Source organism: Chionomys nivalis, chromosome 16, assembly GCF_950005125.1.
Source record: "Chionomys nivalis chromosome 16, mChiNiv1.1, whole genome shotgun sequence".
In the NCBI taxonomy this organism is placed as follows: domain Eukaryota; kingdom Metazoa; phylum Chordata; class Mammalia; order Rodentia; family Cricetidae; genus Chionomys; species Chionomys nivalis.
The window spans coordinates 43,168,149-43,194,990 of record NC_080101.1 but is presented as its reverse complement, the minus strand read 5'-3'; the positions used below and the strand labels follow the sequence as shown (position 1 = coordinate 43,194,990).

At 38.6% G+C, this 26,842-nt stretch overlaps 1 protein-coding gene across 4 annotated transcripts; it reads left to right on the top strand.

Annotated features, from left to right (window-relative positions):
• The first annotated feature begins 1,425 nt into the window (after window positions 1–1,425).
• Ccnc (cyclin C) lies at window positions 1,426–26,791 on the top strand. Of its 4 annotated transcripts, XM_057790369.1 has the most exons (13): window positions 1,551–1,597; window positions 4,212–4,318; window positions 5,477–5,561; window positions 5,956–6,025; window positions 11,119–11,170; window positions 16,446–16,501; window positions 17,333–17,368; window positions 18,020–18,111; window positions 18,725–18,792; window positions 21,017–21,096; window positions 21,332–21,450; window positions 22,199–22,292; window positions 22,860–26,790. In XM_057790369.1, the coding sequence occupies exons 1-12, from the start codon at window positions 1,566–1,568 to the stop codon at window positions 22,248–22,250; spliced, it is 849 nt and encodes a 282-aa protein (XP_057646352.1). In that variant the 5' UTR covers window positions 1,551–1,565; the 3' UTR covers window positions 22,251–22,292; window positions 22,860–26,790. The 4 variants fall into 4 exon arrangements, with proteins under 4 accessions (XP_057646349.1, XP_057646350.1, XP_057646352.1 ...); XM_057790366.1 differs by lacking the exon at window positions 22,199–22,292 and having other exon boundaries at window positions 1,426–1,597; window positions 22,860–26,789; XM_057790367.1 differs by lacking the exon at window positions 22,860–26,790 and having other exon boundaries at window positions 1,426–1,597; window positions 22,199–22,823.
• Window positions 26,792–26,842: the final 51 nt, after the last annotated feature.

Below are 26,842 nucleotides of genomic sequence, written 5' to 3'. Positions count from 1 at the left end.
ACATGGTGTCTGCCTGACTCCACCTTCTTTCTCCCAGCATTCAGTTTAGTTTTTCTGCCTAGCTCTATTCTGCCCTGCCATAGGCCAAAGCAGCTTCTTTATAAACCAATGGCGATAAAACATATTCACAGCAGAACGAGGGGAATCCCACATCAGCTGTCTATTGTCTATACAGAAAGACTTTGATCTTGGAAGCTAGGAACCTTGAGATGAATAGTTAGGAGATAAAAACACACTAGTTCTCTGAAGAGCTAGAAGACAACTGTGAAGAAGTTGCCAACTTTAGGGCACTTCGTGGAGATGACATGCATTTTTATGCTAAGTTGGGGTGAGACTAGGGAGATGTTAAAGCGATTTAGCTTAATTTAGCTCATCCAAATTCATGAATGTATTTCACAGGATGGTTGGGCGTGTACACAAGTGGATCGAATTTAAAAACATCTTTTCTATAGCTGGCAGACTAGTTTCACTTATGAAGTTTTCACTCCATTGGTCTCCACCCACAAGGAGAAAATATCTGTGCTATCTGCCTCAGAGTTATTGAGTAACTCTGGGGTGAGTCCATTCATTTAGAGACGATTATCCCAGGCTGACCTAAATCAGCATTGCTAAAGATGATATTAACGTGATGGTGTTATGCAGTGCTGGGAATTGCACCCAGGGCTTCTGGGGCACCAGCAAGCACTTCACTAATAGAGCTACATCCTCTGACCCACTCGTTTCTTTTCTGAGACAGATTTCAGCACGAGACAAAGACTGACCTGAAACTCCTAACGTTCCTGTCTCAGTCACCAAAGTGCAGTACTAAGTGCAATGTTACAGAAACATAGGCATGTTTGTTTTGTTTTTTATTTTGTAAAATTAAATTATTGCATTTTTGCAGTATTTCAATTTGGGGCATGCATGCGCATCCGCGTGGCTAGATGTGTGTTCATACGCTCATCTATGTTTTTAGGTGTACCAATAGACGGTTCTGACTTTGAAAGATTGCTATTCTAAAAAGTCTACACTTACCACACTAAAACACATTAACTTATTAGGCCTAATGCCCGCAAAAACTTCACCAAGAGCGCTTAGATCCTAAGGCCAAAATTATTTTCATTTATTTCTCCTTTGGATCCTAGGAAAACGAGCACCATATGTCATGCTTTCTTACAATGCCAGGGTGCTATTTCTGAAGGCCTACCAGGTGGACTAACAAGGTCTCTAAATGGATCCAAAAGAACAAACAGCAGAGGACCAGGAAGCCAGGTAGCGGCTGCTCTAGGCCGACCTTGCCGGAAATCTCACGGGAAAGCGCCTCGTTACTCCAGTTCCGGTCTCCGCCCACCGACGGTCTATCGCTTCCACCGCTGCTAGGGCGGGCCGGAACTTTTGTCAGCAGGAACCGGTGTACGCAGCTCAGTGTTGTCGGCCGGCGTCTAGGCGACGAGGCTGGCTGCGGTCGCTGTGGAGCTCAGCCCGGCCAGTCTGGTTGAGGTGCACGGCCGCCTGGACTGGGTCTATGGTCGCTCCGTGGGCCGCTCTGCCGGCTGGTGCTTTTGTAGCAGGGCAAGCAGAGGTCCATGGCAGGGAACTTCTGGCAGAGCTCCCACTAGTGAGTGAACTTCCATTTTCTCGCGCGGGACCGGTTCTGGGGCACTGGGAGGACTGGGCCTGCGGCTCCCTCGGGGCTTCCGTCCTGGCGGCTCTTGGAGAGTGGGTGAGCCCTCCCCGAGAAGCTGGGGGTCCGAAGCCTACTGCGCTTGCTTGCCGGCTTTCTTGGGGCGGATTTCGGGAGCCGTGGGCGGCTGCGGGGGGTGAGGGGTATAAGACTAGTAAGAGGACCGAACTCCGAAGGAAGATTTTGAATTTTGGAGTTAGCTGAATGGGATGATGTGGGCACAGGCACATTGTAGCGTTGTGAGAGTGCCTGTTCCGGACAGGTATAGCTTCCTTTTGCTAGCCTTTGTTGAGAGAAACGATATTATAATCTCTTGTCATTCGCCTTACTCGAAGATTTAATATTTATTTACTCAGAGGAGAGCAAAGAGTTGTCCTTGATTTTACCTGCTGCTTCCTGGCTCTCCTTTATGCCTAGGTTGTCGATCCGTTTGTTGGCCACCCCCCCCCCCCCCACCATCCCAGGGTTTCTGTGTAGCCCTAGCTAGCAGTCCGGAACTCGCTCTGTGTAGAGCAGACTGGCCTCGAGCTCAGAATCCCAAGGCCTGGGATTAAGGAGTGTGCTACCACTTCCCGGCTTCTAAATTGGTTTTGTGCCCCTAGAATGTAGCAGGTGCTATATAAAATGTAGCGCAGGTTCTCTCCAACATGTATCCATTTTCATTCATTAGCCAGTGTCTTCAATTTTGCCTTAAAAGTGTGTATTCTCCATATTTTATCCCTTCCTTTAACCATTTAAATGAATGATGGTGTCTGTCAGTGACCGTAGAAAGGCTAAAGTAATATTTGAAACATTTATCACTAAATGCATTTGTTAAACACGCAGGAAGTTGTGTGATTGGGTCAAGCTTTGAGCAGGTTTTCGACTAACTACTTAAAAACTGAATGAGACTTGATAGAAGACATCTTAGTTTAAGCAAACTTTATGGTGAAGAGAATAACAAAATTTTAGTTCTGTGAATTGGATTGGCTCTTTTTCCTCTTTGCCCAAGAACAGGAGAGAAGAAGACAGTGAGTTTGGAAACCTAATTCTAGAAAGCATGTTTTTTGTTGCTACAAAGTGATTCTAGGGAGATAAAATGCTAATGAAACATCACTATGGGACATGTTATTTTCATTGTTTTCACTCACTGAGATATCTTAGTTGAAATACAGAAGGAGGAGACTCAGAAAAGTGAGGTTGAGTTTGAGCCTGTAATCCTGGTACTCGGATACTGCCTTGATTGTCTAAGTGATGTAATTCTGAAACACAGTAAGTCTTTGGATGTAGTAAGAGTCTGTCTTTGAGGAAGGGCCTTACTATAAAGGGTCTGAGAACCTGTGTGCTGCTGCTTTGTACAAATGACAGGATGAAGGAAATCCAGAAAGAGATAGAGAGAGACTTTGAAAAACATCAAGAGCTTTTTCAAGACAGGGTTTCTCAGTGTAACAGCTCTGACTGTCCTGGAACTCTCTTTGTAAACCAGGCTGGCCTTGAACTCACAGAGATCCGCCCACCTCTTCCGGGATTAAAGCTGATTCTTTACCCTCAAGTTCTCCTGTTTTTCCTCACATGACCTTGCTGAGACTGAGGTGGGCTGCTGAAAAGCTAGAGAAATCAGATGAATAACTTCCCTGAGAGTTTAAAATGACATCCATAGCATCCTTATTTATTTGTTTTTTTTTTTTTTTTTTTTTTTTTTTTTTGGTTTTTCGAGACAGGGTTTCTCTGTAGCTTTGGTGCCTGTCCTGGAACTAGCTCTTGTAGACCAGGCTGGCCTCGAACTCACAGAGATCCGCCTGCCTCTGCCTCCCGAGTGCTGGGATTAAAGGCGTGCGCCACCACCGCCCGGCAGCATCCTTATTTATTATTGACCAGACCTAACGGGAGTCAACCACAACAGATTGGCACGGAGTTGTTTGAAAATAGTCAGCAAAGCAGTCATAAGTAACGTCAAAAACAAAGGGATTAAATTGGTTTACTAACAAGACTGAAACTTTAGGGGTGATAATGAAAATGCTAATTGGAAAATATTTCCTTAGAAAAATGTTTAATCTCTGAGGCAGAATGTACTTGAAACTGGTGAGCATGTTTTGAAGAACTCAAGCCTTTCATTGTTGAATCTAGTTTATTCAATATTTTAGAGACCTATTTAGAAGAATGAACGCTGAGACAATAATATGTATGTTTCAGAAGTAGGCTAGTACTCTGTCTACCTCTGAGCTACATTCCTAGCCAGACCTGTCTTTTCTGAAGGATGTACCTTCAAAAAGAAAAGAGAAAAAGCTGGGTGTGGTGCTGCATGCCTTTCATCCTAGCAGTGGTGCCTGAGGTGGGTTAGGGTGTCATTGGCAGGAAGATCTCTGAGTTTGAAGCCAAGCTGGTCTACAGGGTGAGTTCCAGGACAGCTATGGCTACACAGAGAAACCCTGTCTCAGAGGGAAAAAGCGGGGGGGGGGGCGGTGGAATATACTTCCTAGAATATGATCAGCTTATTAAATCTTAGTATTACAGGTACTTTTGCTTGTTGACTTTCTATACCATGTTTTAACATCTTTACTTTTTCTAGTTTGCAGTGGATTTTGGATAAACAAGATCTGTTGAAAGAGCGCCAGAAGGACTTAAAGTTTCTCTCAGAAGAAGAATATTGGAAGTTACAAATATTTTTTACAAATGGTAAACTTTAAATTCGTTGAAGTGGTATAGTATAGCTGGTCACCTTTGAAAATCTTGTGTGGTAATTTTCATTGGATTATTACAGAATAGTTAATGCTTTTAAGTACATTTATTGTTTTACTGTTCTGGGTAACACTTTACACCTTATGTGTCAGAAGCACAGTTTTAACTAATCTCAGGCATTTCTAGTGCAGTCCCTTTTAAGGTTGACTGAAACAAAGTAAAAATAAATGATTCTCTAAACTGACATCCTATAGTTGTCATTTTTACCTTATAACTTCACATTAGCAAGAAGGGGATTTAGTCAAGATGCCTTTACTATACTGGGATAGCTTTGTTGCCTGGTATTTTTAAAAACAAATTGTATTTGTTTTATGTGTATGGGTATTTTGCCTGCGTGTGTATATGTACACTATATGTTGTACCTGGTGCTGAGGAGGTTTGGATCCCTAGGGGCTGGAATTACAATGGTTGTGAACCTCCATGTGGGTGCTGGGAATAGAACTCGGGTCTTCTGCAACAGTAGGTAGTGATCTCAATCCCTGAGCCATCTCTCAGTCCTCCCGCCATGATCTTTAACTCTGTCACTTTCTGCAAATCTACCTTTCTCTTGTATAGAAGAGTAACTATGGATTTCTTGGTAAATAACAATATCTAGTTTAATTTTTAAAACTTTTTATATAATGTGAAAAACATTAAAATGCATAGAAAAAGAAGAATATTTGCTATTCAACCTCCTTATTGCAAGATAGCTTGTAGGCAGTTTCTTTGTCTTGTTTATTCATATTGCTGTATTTGCAAGTCTTAGGCTGCTGTGATTCAGAAGGTGTCTGAAGACCAGGTGGTGGCATGCTCCACTAATCCTGCACTGGGAGGCAGAAGCAGGCGGAGCTCTGTGAGTTCAAGGCCATTCTAGTCTTTCAGAAAGAAAGAGAGAGAGAGAGAGAAGAGAGAAAAGGAAGGAAGGAAGAAAAAGAGAGAAGGAAGGAAGGAAGGAAGGAAGGAAGGAAGGAAGGAAGGAAGGAAGGAAGGAAACAGGGTGTCAGAATACATAGGTTGGGTTGAGTGGACAGCGTTCTAAGATATAGAAATTTTGTTAGATGTTAATGTTATTGTAATGCCAGATGATACATTTAAATTTTATTATTTCCCTTTTAGTTATCCAAGCATTAGGTGAACATCTTAAATTAAGACAACAGGTTATTGCTACTGCTACAGTCTATTTCAAGAGATTCTATGCCAGGTATGGCTTTTATTTATTTGTTTGTTTTTGTTAGCCTGTTTGAAATTATCTTCCAAGCTGGGCGGTGGTGGCGCACGCCTTTAAGCCCAGCACTTGGGAGGCAGAGGCAGTGAGTTTGAGACCAGCCTGGTCTACAGAGCTAGTACCAGGACAGGCTCCAAAGCCACAGAGAAACCCTGTCTCGAAAAACCAAAAAAAAGAAGGAAAGAAAGAAAGAAAGAAAGAAAGAAAGAAAGAAAGAAAGAAAGAAAGAAAGAAATTGTCTTCTAATTCCCATATGCCATATATAAGTAAGTCACTTGTTTACTATAGAGTTATGATTCCCTGCTCCCCTAACTCCCAGTGTGTATTTTTTAAATGGACATTATTTAATTCTTGTCTAATTATGTTCTAGGTATTCTCTGAAAAGTATAGATCCTGTATTAATGGCTCCTACGTGTGTGTTTCTGGCATCCAAAGTAGAGGTATAAAACAATTTTTGTTCTTCATCAGAGTATAATCCTTACATATGTCTTTATATTGCCTTTGTATAGATAATCGTAGGGAGTAATTTATACAAGAATATATACACATCTTGAAAATATACACATATTTATTAAATATAGCACTTATATCATCAGGTGCTTTAATGAGATCTTTTATACGTTTTTATTTAATCCTATAACAGTGGCGTGCGTATACACCAGTAGAATCTTTGTAGGGTAAAAGGGCCTTGACCTTGACTTGAAATGAGACTGAAGCCAGGGAAAAAAAACACTCTGCCCCTGACTTGATCCCAAGCCTGAAACGAGGACCATGAAAAAGAATCTTGGAAATCTCTACTCCCAAGAAACCCTATATGAAGCCTGCCTTCTACTCAGTTTCCTGGTGCTTCTCATCCAAGCAGAGGCAGCCACTCTCCTGGGTTCTTCTCTCCCAGTAAATCTCTTATGTAAGGTTTGTTGTGCGATGTGACTTTGTGGTATGCCTGGACTCCCAACTGCCAGGATGCCTTCCCGGGAGAGATACAACACTTTCATAGGGGAAGCCTTTCTTCTCAGAGCCTTGACACTTGCTCTGGGGAAATATTCCCCTCCGCTGCCAATGCCTCCATCAGGTAAGCATTTCCCCTCAGAGCCCCCTCCAGTGGGCAAGCTTTTCCATTCAGAACTGTAATATTTTGATAGGGAAGCCTTTCCCCTCAGAGCTATAACACTTAGAATCCCCGTTTTATAAATACGACATAGAGAGAGCAGCAGTCATACACTAGTCAGTTGCAGAGCCAGTACTCTGGTACTAATAGTCTGGTTCTTTATCTTAGGACTTAATCGCTTTGCTACCTTTGAAATATATTGTTTGCCTGACTGTGGTGTGTACACCTTTAATCCCAGCACCTGGGGGCAGAGGCAGGTTTGTTCTCTGAATTTAAGGCCAGTCTGACCTAATAGTTCCGAGTTCAAAGACAGCCAGAGCTACATAGTGAGACCCTGTCTCAAAGCAACAACAAAAAGACATTGTTTGGTGCTAAGTACCACAACTTACCTGCTATAGCCTAAGGATGTCTCTGCTCCTCTCCCATATGCTTTTTCTTTGTTCCTGTCTTCTCTGGCAATGAGCAATAGAGGGAAATATATATATATATCTGTAGACTCTAACAAGGAAGAGTGTGGGTAGTGGGAGCAGAAAAGGTAATTAAGAGAGAAGACAAATAAGGACTTAGCCCAGCAACTGGAATTCTGCCCAACTTACTTTTTCAGTGTTGTTGAGAAAGTTCATCTTTCAGCTGTAACCCAAATAGTAGCAGATTCTGAAAACTATTTTTCTTAACTGATCCACACAATCTTTAATCTGTTGTTTCTATTCTTGGTAAAGTTTTTAGACTAATAATTGTATTCATGTGAATTGAATGTGTTTCTAACCTAGTAAGTTTACATTCCTTTTGTGTTCATTTTGATTTAGAAGCATCCATGGCATCTTTTTAAATTATCTCCCAAGAAGTACTAAAATCCTTTAGTTCACTCTACCCATGGGTTTTGAGATAAAGTTTGAATAAATCTAACTATGGAAGGCAGTTGTAGACTGCTTGCCTAGCGTCCATGAGGCCTGGTTTCAGTCCTTATGGCTGGATTTGTGAAGGGTTTTTTTTTTGGAATAAAAAGGTGTTGTAGGTGAGGTATATTTTCAGGTTTGGTTGTTGAATTGATTTTTTTTCCTTAAAAACCTTTTTCATACACTATATCTTGATCATGTCTTTCCCTCTCCCAACTTCTCCCAGATCCTCTTCCCTTCCCACCCAATTTAGTGTTCTTTTTTCTCTCTCTCAAACCAAATAACATAAAACTAAAAACATATAAATCAAAACAAACCAAAATGCAGAAAGAAATGGAAAGCCTGCAAAAAAATAAATAAATAAAACAGTAACAAAAACTATGGAGTTCATTTTGTTGGCCAACTACCCCTGGGCATAGGGCTTCCTCTAGTGTGGTCGACGTGCCCAGTGTCACTCCACTGGAGAAAACTGACTTTCCCTCTCCCAGCAGGTATCAATTGAGATGGCTTCTTCATTCCCCCTCTCAGTGTATTGCATTACATTTTATCTCTAACTATGACCAAATTTCTGTTTTTTTTTTTTTTTATTTTTTACTTAAATTTCCAACTGCTCCCCGTTTCCCATTTCCCTCCCCCTCCTCCCACATATTGCCCCCTCCCCCTGTTCCCCTCCCCCTATCCCCACTCCACTTCTCCTCCCCCTAGTCCACTCCCCCTCCCTCTCGATACTGAAGAGCAGTCCAAATTCCCTGCTCTACATGAAGACCAAGGTCCTCCCACTTCTATCTAGGTCCAGGAAGGTGAGCATCCAAACAGGCTACGCTCCCACAAAGCCAGTTCATGTATTAGGATCGAAACCTAGTGCCATTGTCCTTGGCTTCTCATCAGCCTTCATTGTCCGCCTTGTTCAGAGAGTCCAGTTTCAACCCATGCTTATTCAGTCCCAGTCCAGCTGGCCTTGGAGAGCTCCCAATAGATCAGTTCCACTGTCACAGTGGGTGGGTGCACCCCTCGTGGTCCTGATTTCCTTGCTCATGTTCTCCCTCCTTCTGCTCCTCATTTGGACCTTAAGAGCTCAGACGGTTGATCCAAATTGGGTCTCTGTCTCTCTCTCGATCCATCGCCAGATGAAAGTTCCTGTGCCATTCTCCTTGGCCTCTCGTCAGCTCTCATTGTCCACCACATTAAGAGAGTCCGGTTTTATCCCATGTTTTTTTCAGTAGCAGTCCAGCTGGCCTTGGTGAGCTCCCAATAGATCGGCCCCCCTGTCTCAGTGGTTGGGTGCACCCCTCATGGTCCTGACTTCCTTGTTCATGTTCTCTCTCCTTCTGCTCCTCATTATAACCTTGGGAGCTCAGTCCGGTGCTCCAGTGTGGGTCTCTGTCTCTATCTCCATCCATCGCTAGATGAAGGTTCTATGGCGATATGCAAGATATTCATCAGTATGATTATAGGATAGGTTCATTTCAGGTTCCCTATCCTCAGGTGCCCCAATGAGCTAACTGGGGACATTGCCCTGGGCTTCTGGTAGCCATTCCAGGTTCAAGTCTCTTGCCAACCCTTAGGTGGCTCCCTTAACTAAGGTATGAGTTTCCCTGCTCCCCCATCCAACCTTCCTTTACCCCCAATCACCCCGATTCCCCCAGTTCCCCTCATCCTCTCCTTCACACTTTTCTCTCCCCATCTCCCCTCATCCCCACCCCACCCCCCAAGATTCCCATTTTTTGCCCATCAATCTTGTCTATTTCCCATAGCTGGGAGGATATCTATATGTTTTTCCTTGGGTTTACCCTCTTGTTTAGCTTCTTTAGGATCACAAATTATAGACTCAGTGGCCCCTATCCATGGCCAGAAACCAATTATGAGTGAGTACATCCCATGATCTTCTTTTTGGGTCTGGGTTACCTCACTCAGGATCGTATTTTCTATTTCCATCCATTTGCATGCAAAATTCGAGAAGTCATTGTTTTTTACTGCAGAGTAGTACTCTAATGTATATATATTCCACACTTTCTTCATCCATTCTTCTATTGAAGGGCATCTAGGTTGCTTCCAGGTTCTGGCTATTACAAATAATGCTGCTATGAACATAGTTGGACAAATGCTTTTGTCATATGCTAGGGCATCTCTTGGGTATATTCCCAAGAGTGCTATTGCTGGGTCCAGGGGTAGGTTGATCCCAATTTTTCTGAGAAACCGCCACACTGATTTCCAAAATGGTTGCACAAGTTTGCAGTCCCACCAGCAATGGATGAGGGTACCCCTTTCTCCACAACCTCTCCAGCAAAGGCTATCCTTGGTGTTTTTGATTTTAGCCATTCTGACAGGTGTAAAATGATATCTCAAAGTTGTTTTGAGTTGCATTTCTCTGATCGCTAAGGAGGTTGAGCATGACCTTAAGTATCTTTTGGCCATTTTAACTTCTTCTGATGAGAATTCTCTGTTCAGTTCAGTGCCCCATTTTTTAATTGGGTTAATTATCCTTTTAAAGTCTAGTTTCTTGAGTTCTTTATATATTTTGGAGATCAGACCTTTGTCTGTAGCGGGGTTGGTGAAGATCTTCTCCCAGTCAGTAGGCTGCCTTTTTGTCTTAATGACAGTGTCCTTTGCTTTACAGAAGCTTCTCAGTTTCCAAATTTCTGTTTTGTCTAATTGAATAGAAATTGTGTACAAATCATATTTAACATACTATCTCTAGTTTTTAGTTCTACATATTAGGGTCTAAAGTTTAAATTTAAATATACACACATACATATATACATACATAGATTAGGTTGTAGAGTACAGATTATTCCCCCACCTTACCCCTGGTTTTTTGAGACAGGGTTTCTCTGTGTAATAGTCCTGGCTGTCCTGGAACTAGCTTTGTAGACTGGCCTCAAACTCATAGAGATCTGCCTGCCTCTGCCTCCCAAGTGCCAGGATTAAAGGCATGTGCCACCACCGCCTGACTAGAATACATATTTTTAATTGAACGTGTTTGAATAGTTTTTAATTTGTTAAATAAAGAACCAATTCTTTTCTGACTTTAAAAGGAAGCAAATGATTTAGATCTTGAGTGATTTATATGAAATTAAATACGAGTCTACTTAAATTACATTACATGATAAAATTTAGTTATTTTATAGTGGTAGTCTATTAAGTTGAAAAGCCTAAGAAGCCTTATATTCCATTATAAGCTTCATTCTTTCAGAAAGGTTGGTGTTATATGATCTTCTGAGTAATACCGCATTTGTCTGTTCATTAACTGGTTGGTTGATTAATTGTGCTAAGAATTGAACACAGGCAGGCCTTACACATTCTTGGCAGGCAAGCAATATACTTCTGAGCTATATCTCCAACCCAAATTATTGAAATTTTAAGGAAAGATAATGCATTTAGAAATTTAAATGCTTCATAGATTAAGTAGGAAGAAACTGAGCAGACTGTGAACATGAGAAGAGCTTGGAAAAACTGTTTTGAGTAGATCTCAGGTATCTTTAATGTTTATTGGGTTAGTAAGTACTTGATCTCATTCACTTTTCTCTAGGAATTTGGTGTAGTCTCAAATACAAGATTGATCGCTGCTACTACTTCTGTATGTAAGTGCAAAAAGTGTATTCTGCTTTAAGGCTGAAATCTAAAGAAAGCTCTGTAACATACAGATTCTGTTTTTATGAGCCACATGTAAGTGGGTTTATTACACAACTCCAAAGAATATCTTTAGCATATTAGACAGGAAAAAAAATGCTTGAAAAGATGTTTTTACTGATGTAGTGGTGCAGACCTATAATCTCAGTGCGTGGGAGGTGGAAGTAAAGGATTAGGTGTTCAAGACTAGCCTCACCGACATAGTGATTATTGGGCCACATGAGACTGTCTCTAAAAAACCAGGGTTCTTTTTTGTTTGTTTGTTTAAGTTTATTTTTATTTTATGTTCATTGGCGTTTTGCCTGCATGTATGTCTATGTGAGGATGTCAGAAACCTTGCATCTGGAGCTAAAGACAGGTGTGAGCTGCCATGTCGGTGCTAGGGATTTAATCCAGGTCCTCTGGAAGAGTAAGTGCTCTTAACTGCTGAGCCATCTCTCCAGCCCTGAGATTTCTTTTCAATTTATTTCTATTATTTTATGTGTATGAGTGTCTTGCCTACATGTATATCTGTGCACCTCATTTGTGCTTGGTGCCCAAGGAGGTGGTGAGCCTCCTTGTGGATGCTGGGATTTGAACCCAGGTCCTAGGCAACAACAAGAATTACTCTTCACCACTGACAACTCTCCAGCCTCAAAAACACAAAAACAAGTTTTTTGTTTTTTGTTTTGTTTTTTGTTTTTTGGTTTTTGGTTTTTTGTTTTTCGAGACAGGGTTTCTCTGTGGTTTTGGAGCCTGTCCTGGAACTAACTCTTGTAGACCAGGCTGGTCTCGAACTCACAGAGATCCGCCTGCCTCTGCCTCCCAAGTGCTGGGATTAAAGGCGTGCGCCACCACCGCCCGGCTCTCAAAAACAAGTTTTTACATCCATTATGATACTACTTTTTTTTTTTTTTTGATCAAATCTCACCTGAAACTTGGACTCCTCCAGCTTCTACTTACCAAGAAGTATTATTGATCTCCTGTTGAGATTACAGGTATGGGCCGCCATGCCTGGTTTAACAATACTTTCCAATGGTGAAAAATGAGCTGTATTGATAGGAATTATGTATTATCAAGCCTTCAAGTTGTGTGGTACAGAAAAGAATGCTGACTGTGGGCTGGAGAGATGGCTCAGCGGTTAAGAGCACTGGCTGCTCTTCCAAAGGTCCTGAGTTCAATTCCCAGCAACCACATGGTGGCTCACAACCATCTGTAATGAGGTCTGGTACCCTCTTCTGGCCTGCAGGCATACACACAGACAGAATATTGTATACATAATAAATACATAAATATTTAAAAAAAAAGAATGCTGACTGTATAGTCAGTCAGCTGAGTTAATTTTTGGTTTTTGGCATTTTGAGGTAGGATGTCACTTTATAGCCCTGGTTGCCCTGGAACTCACAGAGATCTGCCTCCTGAATGCTGAGATTAAATTGAATTAAAATTAAATTAAACTTTTATCATTATGTCCAGCAACTCTTGTGTTTTTAAAGCATTCTTTTAAATTATGTGTAGGTGTGTGTTTGCATGTGGGCACATGCATGTGAGTGTAGGTACCCAAAGAAGCCCAAGGCATCAGTCCCCTGCAGCTAAATTTTCGTGTGTGTGTATGTGTGTGTGTGTAGTTTGTATGTGGTGGGCATATGTACTTGTATATGTGCATACATGTCAAGACCTGAGGTTGATGTATAGAATCATCCTTCGTTTTTCTTGTACCTTATTTGTTGAAGCAGGGTCTCTCAATTAAACCCAGAGCTTGCCAATATGACTAGTCTTGTCAGTAGCCAGCTTCCTATGAGGGAACTCCTCTCTCTGTTTTCTGAGGCTGAATCAGAGACGAACTGCCACACATGTAATTTATGTGTCTGGGGATCCAGACTCTGGTTTCCTCGTGCTTGTAGCACTTCAACTGCTGAAACATCTTCCTAGACCACTTCTTAGGCTGAAGGGTAGAAGTTGTTTGTGAAAGTTTAATAAAACCATACATATGTCACCTTAATGGTGCTTTGAATTGTTTTATGGAAACATTTAATCTATTTTCTCATCTGCAAGATTAGAGTTATTATAAAGATAAAATCAGTTAATATGTACAGCATGTTGAACAATGCCTTGCTATTTCTTTTCTAGAATTATTATAAAAAATAGCCGATTGGATATTTAAACAGAAAGGTATTTTCTCTAAGCTCTAGGGTCTGAAGGTCCAAAAATCAGGGCACCAGCAAGTTTGGTTTCTCTGTGGTCTCCTTTAGCTGTTATGGATGTTCTTTCATTGCCTTTTGTGTACCTACATCCTTTCTTTCTCTTTGTTTTTTAAACTTTATTTATTTTATACATATAAGTATCTTGCCTTCATGTACGCCATGCTGGTGCTGTGGAGATCAGAAAAAGACTATTGTACCCCTGAAACTGGAGTGATAGATGTAAATAGTGGTGGTCATGTGGATGCTAGGAACCAAACCTGAGTCCCCTGCAAGAGCAGAGTGTTCTTAACCACGGAGCCATCTTTCTAGCCATCTCCCATGTGTCTTCAGCATCATGTTAAAACAGCAGGAGTTGTGTGTGGTGACATACGCCTTTAGTCCCAGCACTTGGGAGACAGAGGTGGGCATATCTTTGCGAGTTTGAGGCATCCTGGTCTACATAGTGAGTTCCAGGATAGCCGGAACCACATAGTGAGACCCTGTCTTGGGTGGAGCAGCAGTTAGACATTCTGTTGCTGTGAAGAGTATTGAGTGAAGCAGCTCTTTTGTAGTTGGTGCCGGCTTTTTTGTTTTGTTTGTGAAGCAGCTTTAAAGGAAGGATTCGCTTCGACTCATAGCTTCAGTTTTCTGTCTGTGGTTTGTTGCTTCCATCACTTTTGGCCTGTGGCGGTGCAGAAACATCACAATTGAAGGGTGTGGTAGAGGAGACTAAGGACAAGAAGGATCTCTGTAGACACTCTCCCAGGGATCCACGTCCTCTGCTTCCACCACCCACAGCTCTACCGTCTCCCGTTTGGATGTTCAGTATGACTCAGTCAGTGTTCAGAAACTTCATCTTTCAGTGATTCGGTGAAAATCACCTTTTAGGGATTATATCGTCCAGCTGATGACTTGGCCTTCAACATATGAGTCACGGGTGATGCTTCAGTCTCATGTTCTAATTAATTTAACCTTTACCTCTTTTTAAAAATGATTTATTTGTGTGTATGTGTTTGGTGTTTGCCCGTTCATGAGCATATGGGCACCTGAAGAAACAACAACAAAAAAAGTGTTCCATTCCCAGGAGCTATAATTACAGACAGATGTGAGCTGCCTCATGTGGGTGAGAACTGAACTCTGGTCCTCTGCAAAAGCAGTGAGTGTTCTTAACCACTGAGCCTCCTTATTGCTGTAAAGGTCCTCACTAGGTATAATCCCCTTCTGAGGTAGTAGGGATTAGGATTTAAGCATGTACTTTATTGTTTTTGTTTGTTTGAGTTTTTACTACATAGCCTTGGAGAGATGGCTCAACCAATGACCTGAGTTTGATCCCTAGATGTCCTCTGAATTCTACCCATATCGTGGTATACATGTGTGTGCGTGCACACACACAGAATAAATGATAAATGTTTAAAAGTGTGGATCCAGTAGTAGTAGCACCTTTAATCCCAGCACTTGGTGAGTTTTAGGTCAGCCAGGGCTACACAGAGAAACCCTATTTCCAAAAGCAAAACAAAACAAAAAATGGATCATATCATTTCAACACAGGTGGAATAGAAGCTGATGGCATAAGGTGAATCTAATCTCAGTGGAGGTGTTCGGTGTCCGAGTCCAGGGATTAGTGACATGTATCAATTACAGAATTTTTGGAAACAGAATTTCACTATCTAGACCAGATTGGCCTCACACTCAGAGAGACCCACCTGCCTCCCAATTGCTGGAATTAAAAGCATAAACCACTGCGCCAGTCCTTTACAGACGTTATTTTGCTTTGTTGATTCTCTGCCATTAATAGGAACCTGCTTTATTTGTATACTTTACACACTGTTTACATATAAAGGAATTCTAAAACCTAGAAACCTTACTAGGGATATTTTCAAAATGAAAGAAAGAATGTGAATTTTCTCATGTTTAAATAGTTCTAGGTTTCAGATCTTGGCAGATGTTACCTAAATTAGTTGTAGAGAACTTCATTTATAAAATAACCTTTTTGAAAATTTAGTGCATAAAATGCACAGAATTCCTTATACTGAGTAAAGGAAATCATTTACCAATGGAGGAAATTATAAACCAGAGTTGCTGGGGCTTCCAGTTGCTACTCTAATGGATTTAAGTCTGCATTCTGATGTCTTAAATACTATTTTCTCAATAGGGCTTTTAAGTATATAAGACTACTTGAGGAGAGAGTTAACAGGTTTTCCATTTGTACTTTATTAGTGAGTACAAATGGAAACTGTGTTGTATAAGAAAATGGCCTTGCATGTATCATGGATGCAGCCGAGCTCTATTACATTGAGGCCTACATAGCAGGTTCCAGACTAGCCAAGACTACATAATGATACCTTGTCTCAAAAAAAAAAAAAAAAAAAACTAACAATAAAAACATGTATGTGTTTCTTTATAAATAAATACATTTACATATTTTGGTAAAGAAACAGTTAAAAGTTCAGAAAGTATCAATTAGTTTTAAAAAATTCCTTTAGTCTCAGATAATCACAGCTAATTTTGGTATATTGCCCTAACTTCTTTCTCACCTTGATTTTTTTAGAACTTGCTTTATAAGTATTCATTCTAAGATAAAGTACAGGCAAACAGAAAAATACCACTCTAGAGTTAAAAAGATTTTAGAGATGATAGAATCTAGTGATTTTTTCAGTCTTTTAATCTTTTAAAAAGCAATAAAAACTTTTTCCTTTTCTTTCTCTTTTTCCCTTTTTCCCTATCCTTCTCACCCACTTCCCCTCTTTCCTTTTCCTTTAGCTTTTCAGTCTTCTTGCCTATACTCCCGAGTACTGAGAGTGCAGGCACATGATACCATTCCAGCATGAACGTTTAAATATATATATTTGTAGATCTCCAATTGTATAGGCAAGGGTGCTTCCAACCACTCAATCATTGTCCTCCCTGGAAACAAAGCTCTATCTTTTAAATAGTTCTGAGATCTCCTACTGAAGGTAATAAATACAGCATACTGTCTAAGAGTTTATGCTGCATTAAAGGAATTTTTGGATAAATTAGTGTTGGCATTTTTTTGATTTTAATTGTTTTGTTTTGTTTCTTATAGTAAAAACTAGATTTTCATATGCCTTTCCAAAGGAATTTCCTTACAGGATGAATCATGTAAGTATATTATATAAAATTATGTATTTTATGTATATTAGAATAAACTTCATAGACTCTTAGAAATTATAGTTTCAAGTACTATAAAATACAAACATTATTTTACATTAAACCTCAGTAACTTCTCTCTCTCTTTTTGGTAATACTTAACAGTAGTGATTATTACTCTCGAATGCCAGTTAAATCATCTTAAGAAGTTTTTGTTGTTTTTTTGTTGCTGGGGTTGGTTTTTTGAGACAGGGTTTCTCTGTGTAGCCTTGGCTGTCCTTGAACTCTCAAACTCACTCTGTAGACCAGGTTGGCCTCTCCCTCCTGAGTTTTGGGATTTAAGGCATGTGCCACCATGCCCAGCTTAAATTTGTAGTTTCTAACAATTCTAACAGGATTCTGGGGTTATAGCTCAGTAGTAGAGTTAATTGCTTAGCATATTTGAAACTTTGGGTTCAATTCCAAGTTACTCCTATTCCTCAAAAAAGAAAAATATATGATACTGCCTTTTTTTTTTTTGTAAGGATTAAAAACATATAACAGTAAAATGCAATTTTTTGCCAAGTTCCCAGTACTGGGAAGGCAGAGGAGGCAAATCTCTGTGATTTTGAGACCAGCCTGGTCTACATAGTCAGGCCTGCGTGGTCTCAAAAAACAAACGAAACTTGTAATTTTTATTGTGAATGTTATTGATTATATGTTACTGCATTTATTTTCTTGATTTAGAAATTTCATATAAGACTGGTAAATTACTTAATTTATCTGTATTTATAAGTTATTAATTTAAGCAAAGAATATTTACATAATCATGTTTGTTTTCACTGGATGATTTTTTTTTAACAGATACTAGAATGTGAATTTTACCTTTTAGAATTAATGGTATGTATATATTTTTTATAATACAGTAAAACGGTGTAATGAATTGTTCTGAAGGGAGGTAAATTTTAAATTTATCAAAATGATATGTGATGACAAATCACAGAAATGTATAAGCATCATCACTTTATGAGGCCTGTAAAATGATTTCTATATCTGACTTGAGCTTAAAAAAGTAGTTTTATTATAACTATAATAAGGATTGCAAGCAAATAAGTCAGGAAGTTAAACCACTGTAAACTGTGTGCACAATTTGTGTGTGTGTGTGTGTGTGTGTGTGTGTTTGTGTGTGTGTGCGTGCGTGCAGAGTTAAAGATAGATTACTCTTGGGCAGAATTCTGCTCCTCCATTGAGGATTATGACTTTACAGACTTATAAGAGGTTTCAGTGTGTTGCAGATGTCACTTTGAGTCTCTAAGGGAAAGATGGATGCTAACTGTCTGCCACCTGATTTACCAAATTATATTCCAGACAGATCACTGCCTTCACTGTCATAGTAGCTCAGGGTCATATTTGAGCAAGAAATTAAAAAGGAAGCAAGTATAAGAGAGAAATTAATTTGAACTACATAGAACAATAAGTTGGAAAATGATATTGTTTTATGTTGTAATGAATCTGCTTTTGTACATATATATTTTTTTAAACTGTCTCTAGGATTGTTGCTTGATAGTGTATCATCCTTATAGACCTTTGCTCCAGTATGTGCAGGACATGGGCCAAGAAGACGTGTTGCTTCCCCTTGCATGGTAACTAGAACAGAAGTTACTCGTATATGACTTGTTGCTGACAACTAATAACATGGTTTAGTATTTTAAAATACCTCAAGATGTTTTGTATTCAGCAAACTATCTGCTTGATAAATATTAATAGCTATAGTGGCATAAATTATAAGATCATACCTATCTTAAATTACCTATTTGATAAGGATATCATCTGTTAATGTTTTGTATGAACAAGACTCCACATGAAAATTAAGAATAAATAAATTTTTTTGAATAAATTAATTTTTGAAATAATACTTTTTGGTTGGATTCAATACAAATCCATTTCAAATTATATCTTTAATTTTACTTTTTATTTTTCAAAAATGTGAAAATTTTTATTTAACATAATTTGTTGTGAGGTCCCAAAATTGAAAATATACTCACTAATACATGAATATTATGTTCAGTAATGTGTACCTCTTTATTGTCACATTCATGCGTCCATTGTTTTGCCTCTGTTTTCATCTTTGTAACTGCTCTTCGTAATAGAACAGAGATGTAAGTGTACAAAGATGGGAAATCTGGCTCTCTCTGGGAGGAGTTACATAGTGCAGTGGTTGTGCTGTTAGTGATGTTAAGATTTACATTTCTACAGGAGGATAGTGAATGATACCTACAGGACGGATCTTTGTCTGCTGTATCCTCCTTTCATGATAGCTTTAGGTATGTAAATTTAAAGTACCTTTATTGATTAAACTGTTTTTGCCTATTTAGGTCATCCTAAAATACAATTCGCTTGATTGTAATTTATGTTTTTATGAAGTAGAAGACTAATGTGAGCTCTTGATAATATATGCTACACCCCCTTTCTTGGTAATTTTCACCCCTTAATTCATTTAAAATATTTTAATCAGACCTAAACAATTTTTTTGTTTACTGAAAGTGGAAAATTCAGGTTTAAATCTGCTGATATTAGTTGTCTCTAAGTAACTGGTTCTGTTTTCCATTTCTGGATCCAATTAAGTGCTCAAGAGCTTAAGGCAGAGGCATCTGTGCTCGTGTTGCTGAGTTAGCTGGCGCCCACGGTGTGGAGAAGGCACGCAGGGTTGGCTAGAGGTGTCTCTGCAGAAGACTATATTTAGACATTGCTTTCCTTACAGTTATTGAAACACTTACCTAATTTTTCTGAGTTTGTGAAGTTGTGGGAAGGATAATAACTTTATAAAGAATTGTCTCAATAGTTAAGTGAAATGCCCTATAGAGCCCCGAATGTCTGTTATATCCTAGGCCTTTAATAGTTTCTGCTCTTTTCTCTCTCCATCTGTTGATTTTCATGGCTCCTTTCTTATAACCTCCCCTCTTTTTAAAAATTAATCCAGGTTTTTTTTTTTTTTTTTCTCCATACTTAATTTCACTGGATGGATTTCCCCTCTCTTCAGTTTTGTTTTGTTTTTTTTTAATTTTATATAGAGTGCTCTACGCATGCACCTGCAGGCCAGAAGAGGGCACCAGATCCTATTATAGGTGATTGTGAGCCACCATGTGGGTGCTGGGAATTGAACTCAGGACCTCCAGAAGGGAAAAGGGTGGGGGTAGCTCCCAAGTTTAGGTAGTAGTTCATTATTGTGGGGGAAATAAAGACAGTGGGAATCTGAATCAATGTTAGTCACAGGACATCTACAGTCGAAAGCAGAGAGAAATGAATGCATGCACGCTACTTATGCTCAGAGCCCTCACTACACTTATACAGGACCCAACTCCAAAGAATGGTGCTGCCTGTTTTTAGGTTGATATGTTAGTCGGAGTTCTCTAGAGGAACAGGACTTACAGAATAAATCTATCCATATACATGGAGGTGGGTATCAGAATGGCTTACAGGCTGTAGTCCAGCCAGTCTAATAATGACTACCTACAGATAGTCCAAGAATCCAGGAGTTCATTTCACAAGGCTGGATATCTCAGTTGGTCTTCAGTATACTCCAGAATCCTGAAGATGTAGGCTCTACTGCCAGTGAAGGAATGGACTGGCAAAGAGTGAGCTATTAGCATTCTTTACCACACAACAGTCTTTTATTTTTTAAGATTTATTTTTATTTTATGGCTGAGTATTGAATTTAGGTCCTCTGGAAGAGTAGTCAGTGCCCTTAACTTCTGAGCCATGTCTTCAGCCCTTAAGACAGTCTTAAAAGCTTGTCCAACCAAACATGACTGTAGTGTAAAGGTCAATAAATGCCTAAGTGAAATCTAGCTTTTTAAAATTTAGGTTTTATCCCCTGAGGTTGGGTTCCATTGGTTGAGACTAAAGATCAAGTTCTAGGGAGGGAAAGTCTGGGATAGGCATCCTGGGGTATTGGATGTGGTCTGCCTCTATATATAGCAAAAGGTCACCAGATCATTAATAATATCAACTCCTAGCTTTCTGGCTAAAAAGCAGGTATTTTATTTCCCCCTTTGAGGAGACACCCCTGCATGATTAACATTCCTGGTTTCTTCAGCAGTCTGTAGTTACAAGGATTTTTGTACCCCCAACAAATATTTTTTAGGCATAGCAGTACGTTGGTGAGGTGGGGCTTTATTTTCTGTCACTAACTTCTGGGTGTGATTTGACTTTGCACTAGGTGATTTTTTCCAGTTTAATTTCTTGGACTTGTTTCTCTTATAAAAAAAAAAAATCTACCCTTAAAGTACCCACACTGTGACCAGCATACAGCGAAGATAGGGTGTCAAGAACTATCCTGCAACTAGAGATTTTCTTCTGTATCATTAAGTTGATAAAGTGGTTTATTAAAAGTTGGTACACAATGTAGTGTGTGTATGTGTAATCTCAACTAGTATCTAGACTTTAAAAAAATAGTATTGGAAAATAAGATAAAATCTTAATGAAAATCTTTAGTTCTAAGAGTGTTTGCTGTTAAATTTGAACAATTGATTCTCATTTTCTTTCTAGCTTGCCTACATGTAGCCTGTGTTGTACAGCAGAAAGATGCTAGGCAGTGGTTTGCGGAACTCTCTGTGGATATGGAAAAGGTACTTTTTTTGTTTTGTTTATTGAAGACACGGTCTCACTGTACAGCCCTGCTCTGCCTGGGACTCAGGAACTTGCTATGTAGATCAGACTGGCTCCATTGCATGGAAAGTCACCTGCCTCTCCCAAGTGCTGGGATTAAGCATGTACTACCAGGCTCTGCGTGATGTATGTTCTTTATATACTAATGCATTGTTAGTTTTTGCTACTGAGAGCTTTTCAAATATTTTCTTCTAGATTTTGGAAATAATCAGGGTTATTTTAAAACTATATGAGCAGTGGAAGAATTTTGATGAGAGAAAAGAGATGGCGACTATTCTTAGTAAGATGCCAAAACCAAAACCACCTCCAAACAGGTATATTTTAGACTTAATTACTAATTTGGTTTCATTGTATAGTAAACTCGGTAATATTTTTCTTAGATTGTGTTATATCTTTTTCTAAAAACTTACACTAAAATTTCTTGATTTATGTTTATGTAATTTGTCTTGATAAATTAAAGATGTCTCAGTTTTAAGATAAATTTTCTGTCTAGTAACTTCCTAATGCAATGGAGGTCTATTACAGGTATCCCTCAACATATAGCCACATTCTGTACATAAATGGAACTGAATTAGGCAAACTTATTTAAAATTCAGATATAAAATGCTTGAAAATAAGTTTTTCCATTTGGTTCTCTGCCATTCCTCTCCCCTCAGTAATGATTATTTTATACATTTCAGTAACCATTTTCAAAAAAATTGATGATCTGATATACTAAAAATAATAAATTTTGGCTTCTGAGTGATCCTATGATCCATATAGCACACAGTTACATATAATTTTACCATAAATGAACCTCCTCTGCTAAGAAGTTTTTGTTGTTTTAATCTGTTTAGTTGAGTGATCTGTGTGTCAGATCATTCGAGGAAGAGAAACAGGTGAGAAGGAAAGTCAATTCTGTAAGCTTAGTTGTTACTTAAACATTTACATGATACTGAGATGCATTATAGACGCTGCTGGTTACAGTGATGTTACAGTTGAGAAGAAAGTGATGCTTAAGTGTTATGAGGAGCTGCTTAAGGCAGTCACTCAAACAGCTACCTTTGGATGCATTTTTTACAGAAGTTCCCTGAGTGATTCTCCACTAATGGCAGGGCCTGAAGCTGCAAGATGATGGTGGACAAGATAAGGCAATCTCCTATTGTCACAGTTACTGGTATTTTCAGCTTTAGTTCTTTTTATTTTTATTTTAATAGTCAACATTTTTCTAGGAAATTACCATATTTTTGATGTATAAAAGTTTGTTGTCTTTTCCATATGATTTTATTATGTCATTGGACAGCCAGGTTCTTGTTGGTTCTTTTGTTTTTGTTTTTGTTTTTTGAAAAACACTTTGGATTTTTCTAAGAGTAAAAGTAGAGTTTTACATGTCAGATTTAATTTTGTAGGAAATTTGTCCAGAAGTTGTAATCTCTATGTTGAGTGATACCTGTAATAATAGTGAAATCTCAAACGCTAACTTAAGTCTTTGAGTGTATATGGACACTAACTTCCAGAATGCTTGTTGTGTATGAGGGCCCAAAGTTACAGAAGAATAAAAACATGAGACCAAATGCTAGTTTGCTGGGTTTTAATTTTTCTACAACTGTGTCTTATAATACAGGAATGTCTTCACTCTGTAGAATTGTGCCACAGAATAATAAACTTCAGAAACTAGTAGTTCCAGGTGTTGAAAATGAATCTTTTAATTGGCATAAACTTTCTTTCTTCCCCGTTTGAACAGTGAAGGAGAGCAGGGTCCAAATGGAAGTCAGAACTCTAGCTACAGCCAATCTTAGAACACCCGGAGGAATCCTGTAGTGGACCACTTGGAAGTAAAGCATGGAACAGTTTGAGTAAGGTCTTCACTGGAAATCAGATGCAAGCTATTGGGAATTCACTTTTCACAAAATAAGTTTTTCTTACTTAATTTGATTCTAGTGTATAATTTATTAAATCTTAATTACAAAATTTTGTAAAGCTCTAAGGGGACCTATTTATACATACACAGACATTTCAAAGTTAACTTGTCTCACACAAATATAATAGCTTTTTCTTTTAATTAAGGCAGGAAACATAACATGAAATGTCATTTGTTTAAAATTTTCTTTAGACATCAAGGGACCAAAAAAAAAAAGACATGAAAAGTCAATAAGAGCTCCCTACCCTCCCCAGTTAAATTTTAAAACGTTTTTTGTTTGGTTGGGTTTTTTTTTTTGAGACAGGGTTTCTCTGTAGCTTTGGAGCCTGTCTTGGAACTCAGCATGTAGACCAGGCTGACCTTGAACTCAGGGAGATCCACCAGTCCCTGTCTCTGACTCTGCCTCCCTAGTGCTGGGATTAAAGGCATGCACCACTACTGCCCAGCAAATTTTAAAGGTTTCTTTAAGAAATTAAATCTTAGGAAAACCTGGGATGTTTTGAGAATTATATGTATAATTTGGGGGAGATTAATCAAGAACTTAACTGATTTTTAAAATGTATTTTATTCAGTACTTTTTATATCATCACAGAAGATACTAGCCCAGCCTGTTAGAAAAGTGCAATATGTATGGTCTACTTTGACATTTTGAAGGTTATATTGGCTTATTAGCTGTTTTGAAATGCTTGGAAACCTGAAAGAAAATTATTTGCAATTAATTCACAGTTAATAAACATTTTAAAAGTTTAATTTGGTTAATCAATGAAGGTGAAATTTTAATGTTAATCTTTAATCTGTCCTGAGAATTTTTTATGAGATGCATATAGCCCAGTCTAGTTTTGTGTTTTAGTGTGAGCCGACAGATGTGCAGCAAATATTCTGAGTCAAGAACCTAGTTAGGTTTTAGGCTAGTGTGATACTGGCTATTCTTAATTTTCATGAGTATAGACTTGAAAATAAATGTTACATCTGTGAGATTGGTATCTCTGGAACTTCATAAATTACTCTTTTTCTTCAGACTTGAAGGAAATGACAAATAAAATTTGGAATAATGGGGTATGAGTGTGTAGTCTTGCACGTTTAAAAAATAAATCATGAAATAAATTACTAAGCATTGACTTCCTAGATAAATTGGAAGAATAAAAGTTAAGTTCTTCAGCTATATTTACTAGTGTCTTAAGTTCATCTTGTTAAGTTTGACTTAGGCTTTCTGAGAATCTTTCTGCATGCTAAATTAAAGCCCCCCCCCAACTTCGTAAAGGGATGATTCCATATGGTTTATAATTAGATTGTAAGGAAAGTCTTGATTCCTTATGGAAAGTATCAGATGAGCTAGAAAGTTGACAATACATTACTACCAATATGGTCCCTCCTAAGATTGTGTAAGGATAAGAAACAAGAAAACATGCTCTTGACAAGTCTTAAGGAGTTAATCGGAGCTTAGCTCGGATGCTTGGTGATTGCTCATCAGTCATTAACTATGTTTTGTCTTCAAGCTTTTTTTTTCCAGTTTATTTTTTCAGTCAGATCTTTCTGCTTCATAGTTTTCTTTGCAATCTCCTATTGTAGAAAATTGAAAATTTACAAGAGCAGCCAAAGCAGTACAATAAGCCTCCGTGTGTGTATGATCTAGCTTCAACATTCACTGGTTCATAGCCAATTTCATCTCGCTTCAAATTCCACCCCAGTCTCCAGTTTGCATACGATTTTGAAGAAAATTCCAGATATATTATTTCATCTGTAAATATTTCAGTATGTACTCTGAGAAGTAATGGATCCTTAAAACACTATAAAAGTAAAAGTGCTTTTATAGTTTTCTATAGTTTTTTTGTACTTTATCTAAAAGTTAATAAAAATAATTATCAAATGTTACATTAAAAGTTTCAGTTCCGTTGAAGTTGCAGAACATTCTATATATTCATTTATAAATCCTATTAGTTTTAAATTCATGAATTCTTTCTCCATGTTATTAAAAAAAAATTCCCTGTTTTCACTTGTACATCTATGAAGTTTCCCATAGCCTAAATTTTGCTGTGGGCATCTTTAGCATGCCAATTAGTGTGGTTTTTCCCCTTTGTATTTCTGTAAATTGGTAATTGAACGTGAAGTCTGATCACATTGAGATCATTTCATTTTTGCTAGACTACTATATAAGGTGGCAGTCGCTTCCGTTAGTAACAGATAGTGGCATTCTGTATTGTCACCCACTTAGGACAAGTATTGTTTTTCAGAATCATTTACTGTCTTAGGCACACTGTCCAGTATCATAGCCAGCAGCCCCTTAGGGTAGAGTGGTTACCATGTGGCTTGTCTGAATGCAGATATGCTGTAATGTGTAAACGTGTTGGATTTCAGGTACTTACTGCAAAAGCAAAAGAATGTTAAAATCTCAATTTGTTTATAACCATTATGTGTTTTAAATGGTAATATTTTGGAGATATAGAATTAAATAAAACATTATCAAAATTAATTTTTCTTGTTTCTTTTTAATTTTTTAAATGTAGGAACATTTAAAATCGCAAAATGGCTTGCATTGGACAGTGCTGCTGCCAGATAATAATAAAACGTTAGACTCTGTCTCATCCCATATGCCTCTCATTCCCATTTCCTGCTCTTCCTTTTAACTTTTATCATTTCTCTGCTATTTACTTCAGAATTTCCAATTATCATGCTCTTAATATTATCGTTAATTTGAGCACTTACTATATGTCAGATGTGCTGAGTTTGAGCTAGTTCTCAGAGTAGGTTAACTCCACAGATGAGAACTCATTACATACAGATTCTAATCCATAAAACCTGGTGACTGTACTCCAGATACGTTACCATGCTTAATCTCTTCTGCTTACCCTTCCCCATTTATTTATTTATTTATTTGTTTGTTTTTATTTTCAGTTGTAAATACTGCCCTACCATGGAAGGTGAAAGGTCTTGCAGTCCGGCACATTTCCTCTTCACTCCTACAGTGAACTTCTATCATTTAGCTGTACAGTTTGAGCTGGCCCACACCTTTAGTACTAGCAGCTTAGGGTATGGAGGTAGGAGATCAGAAGTTCAAATCTGCTAGGTTGAATTCTTAGCACCCACATGGCCAGTCTGTAATTCCAGTTCCAGGGGATCTGATACCCTCTTCTAGCCTCTACAGGGGCCAGTTATGCAAGTGATGCATGGCAGGCGTGGAGGCAAAATACTGTGCACATAAACATTATAATTTAAAAGTAGTTTTAAAAATAATGCAGTACTTGATAGAGAGATGGCTCAGAGGTCTAAGAACATTTGCTGCTCTTGTAGAGAGCCTGGGTTCAATTGCCAGCATCCTCATGGCATCTCACAACCATTAGAAACAACAGTTCCAGGAGATTTGACTCCCTTTTCTGTCATCTGTGGGCACTGCACACATTTGGTGAACCACCAAATGCAGAAAGAAGTCATAAAACTATACACATAAAACATATAAATCAATTTTTAGATCTAAAACTTCAATAGATTAGATGTCGAACCTTTTTCCATTAATGGTAAATAGCAAAAGAATATATTCTCACAGAGTCAAAGAGGCCCCGTGGGAATCATGACGTAGCTGATGAAGATAAGAATGAAGGGAAGCTGAAGCATTTGGTTAATATAGAATTTGGTCTATTGATGCCACGTTTTCTATGGTTACCTCTGTTCCCTTGTGATCTGTTTAAAAAGTGATCTCCTGGGCTGGAGAGATGACTCAGAGGTTAAGAGCACTGACTGTCCTTCCAGAGGTCCTGAGTTCAGTTCCCAGCAACCACATGGTGGCTCATGGCCATCTGTAATGAGATCTG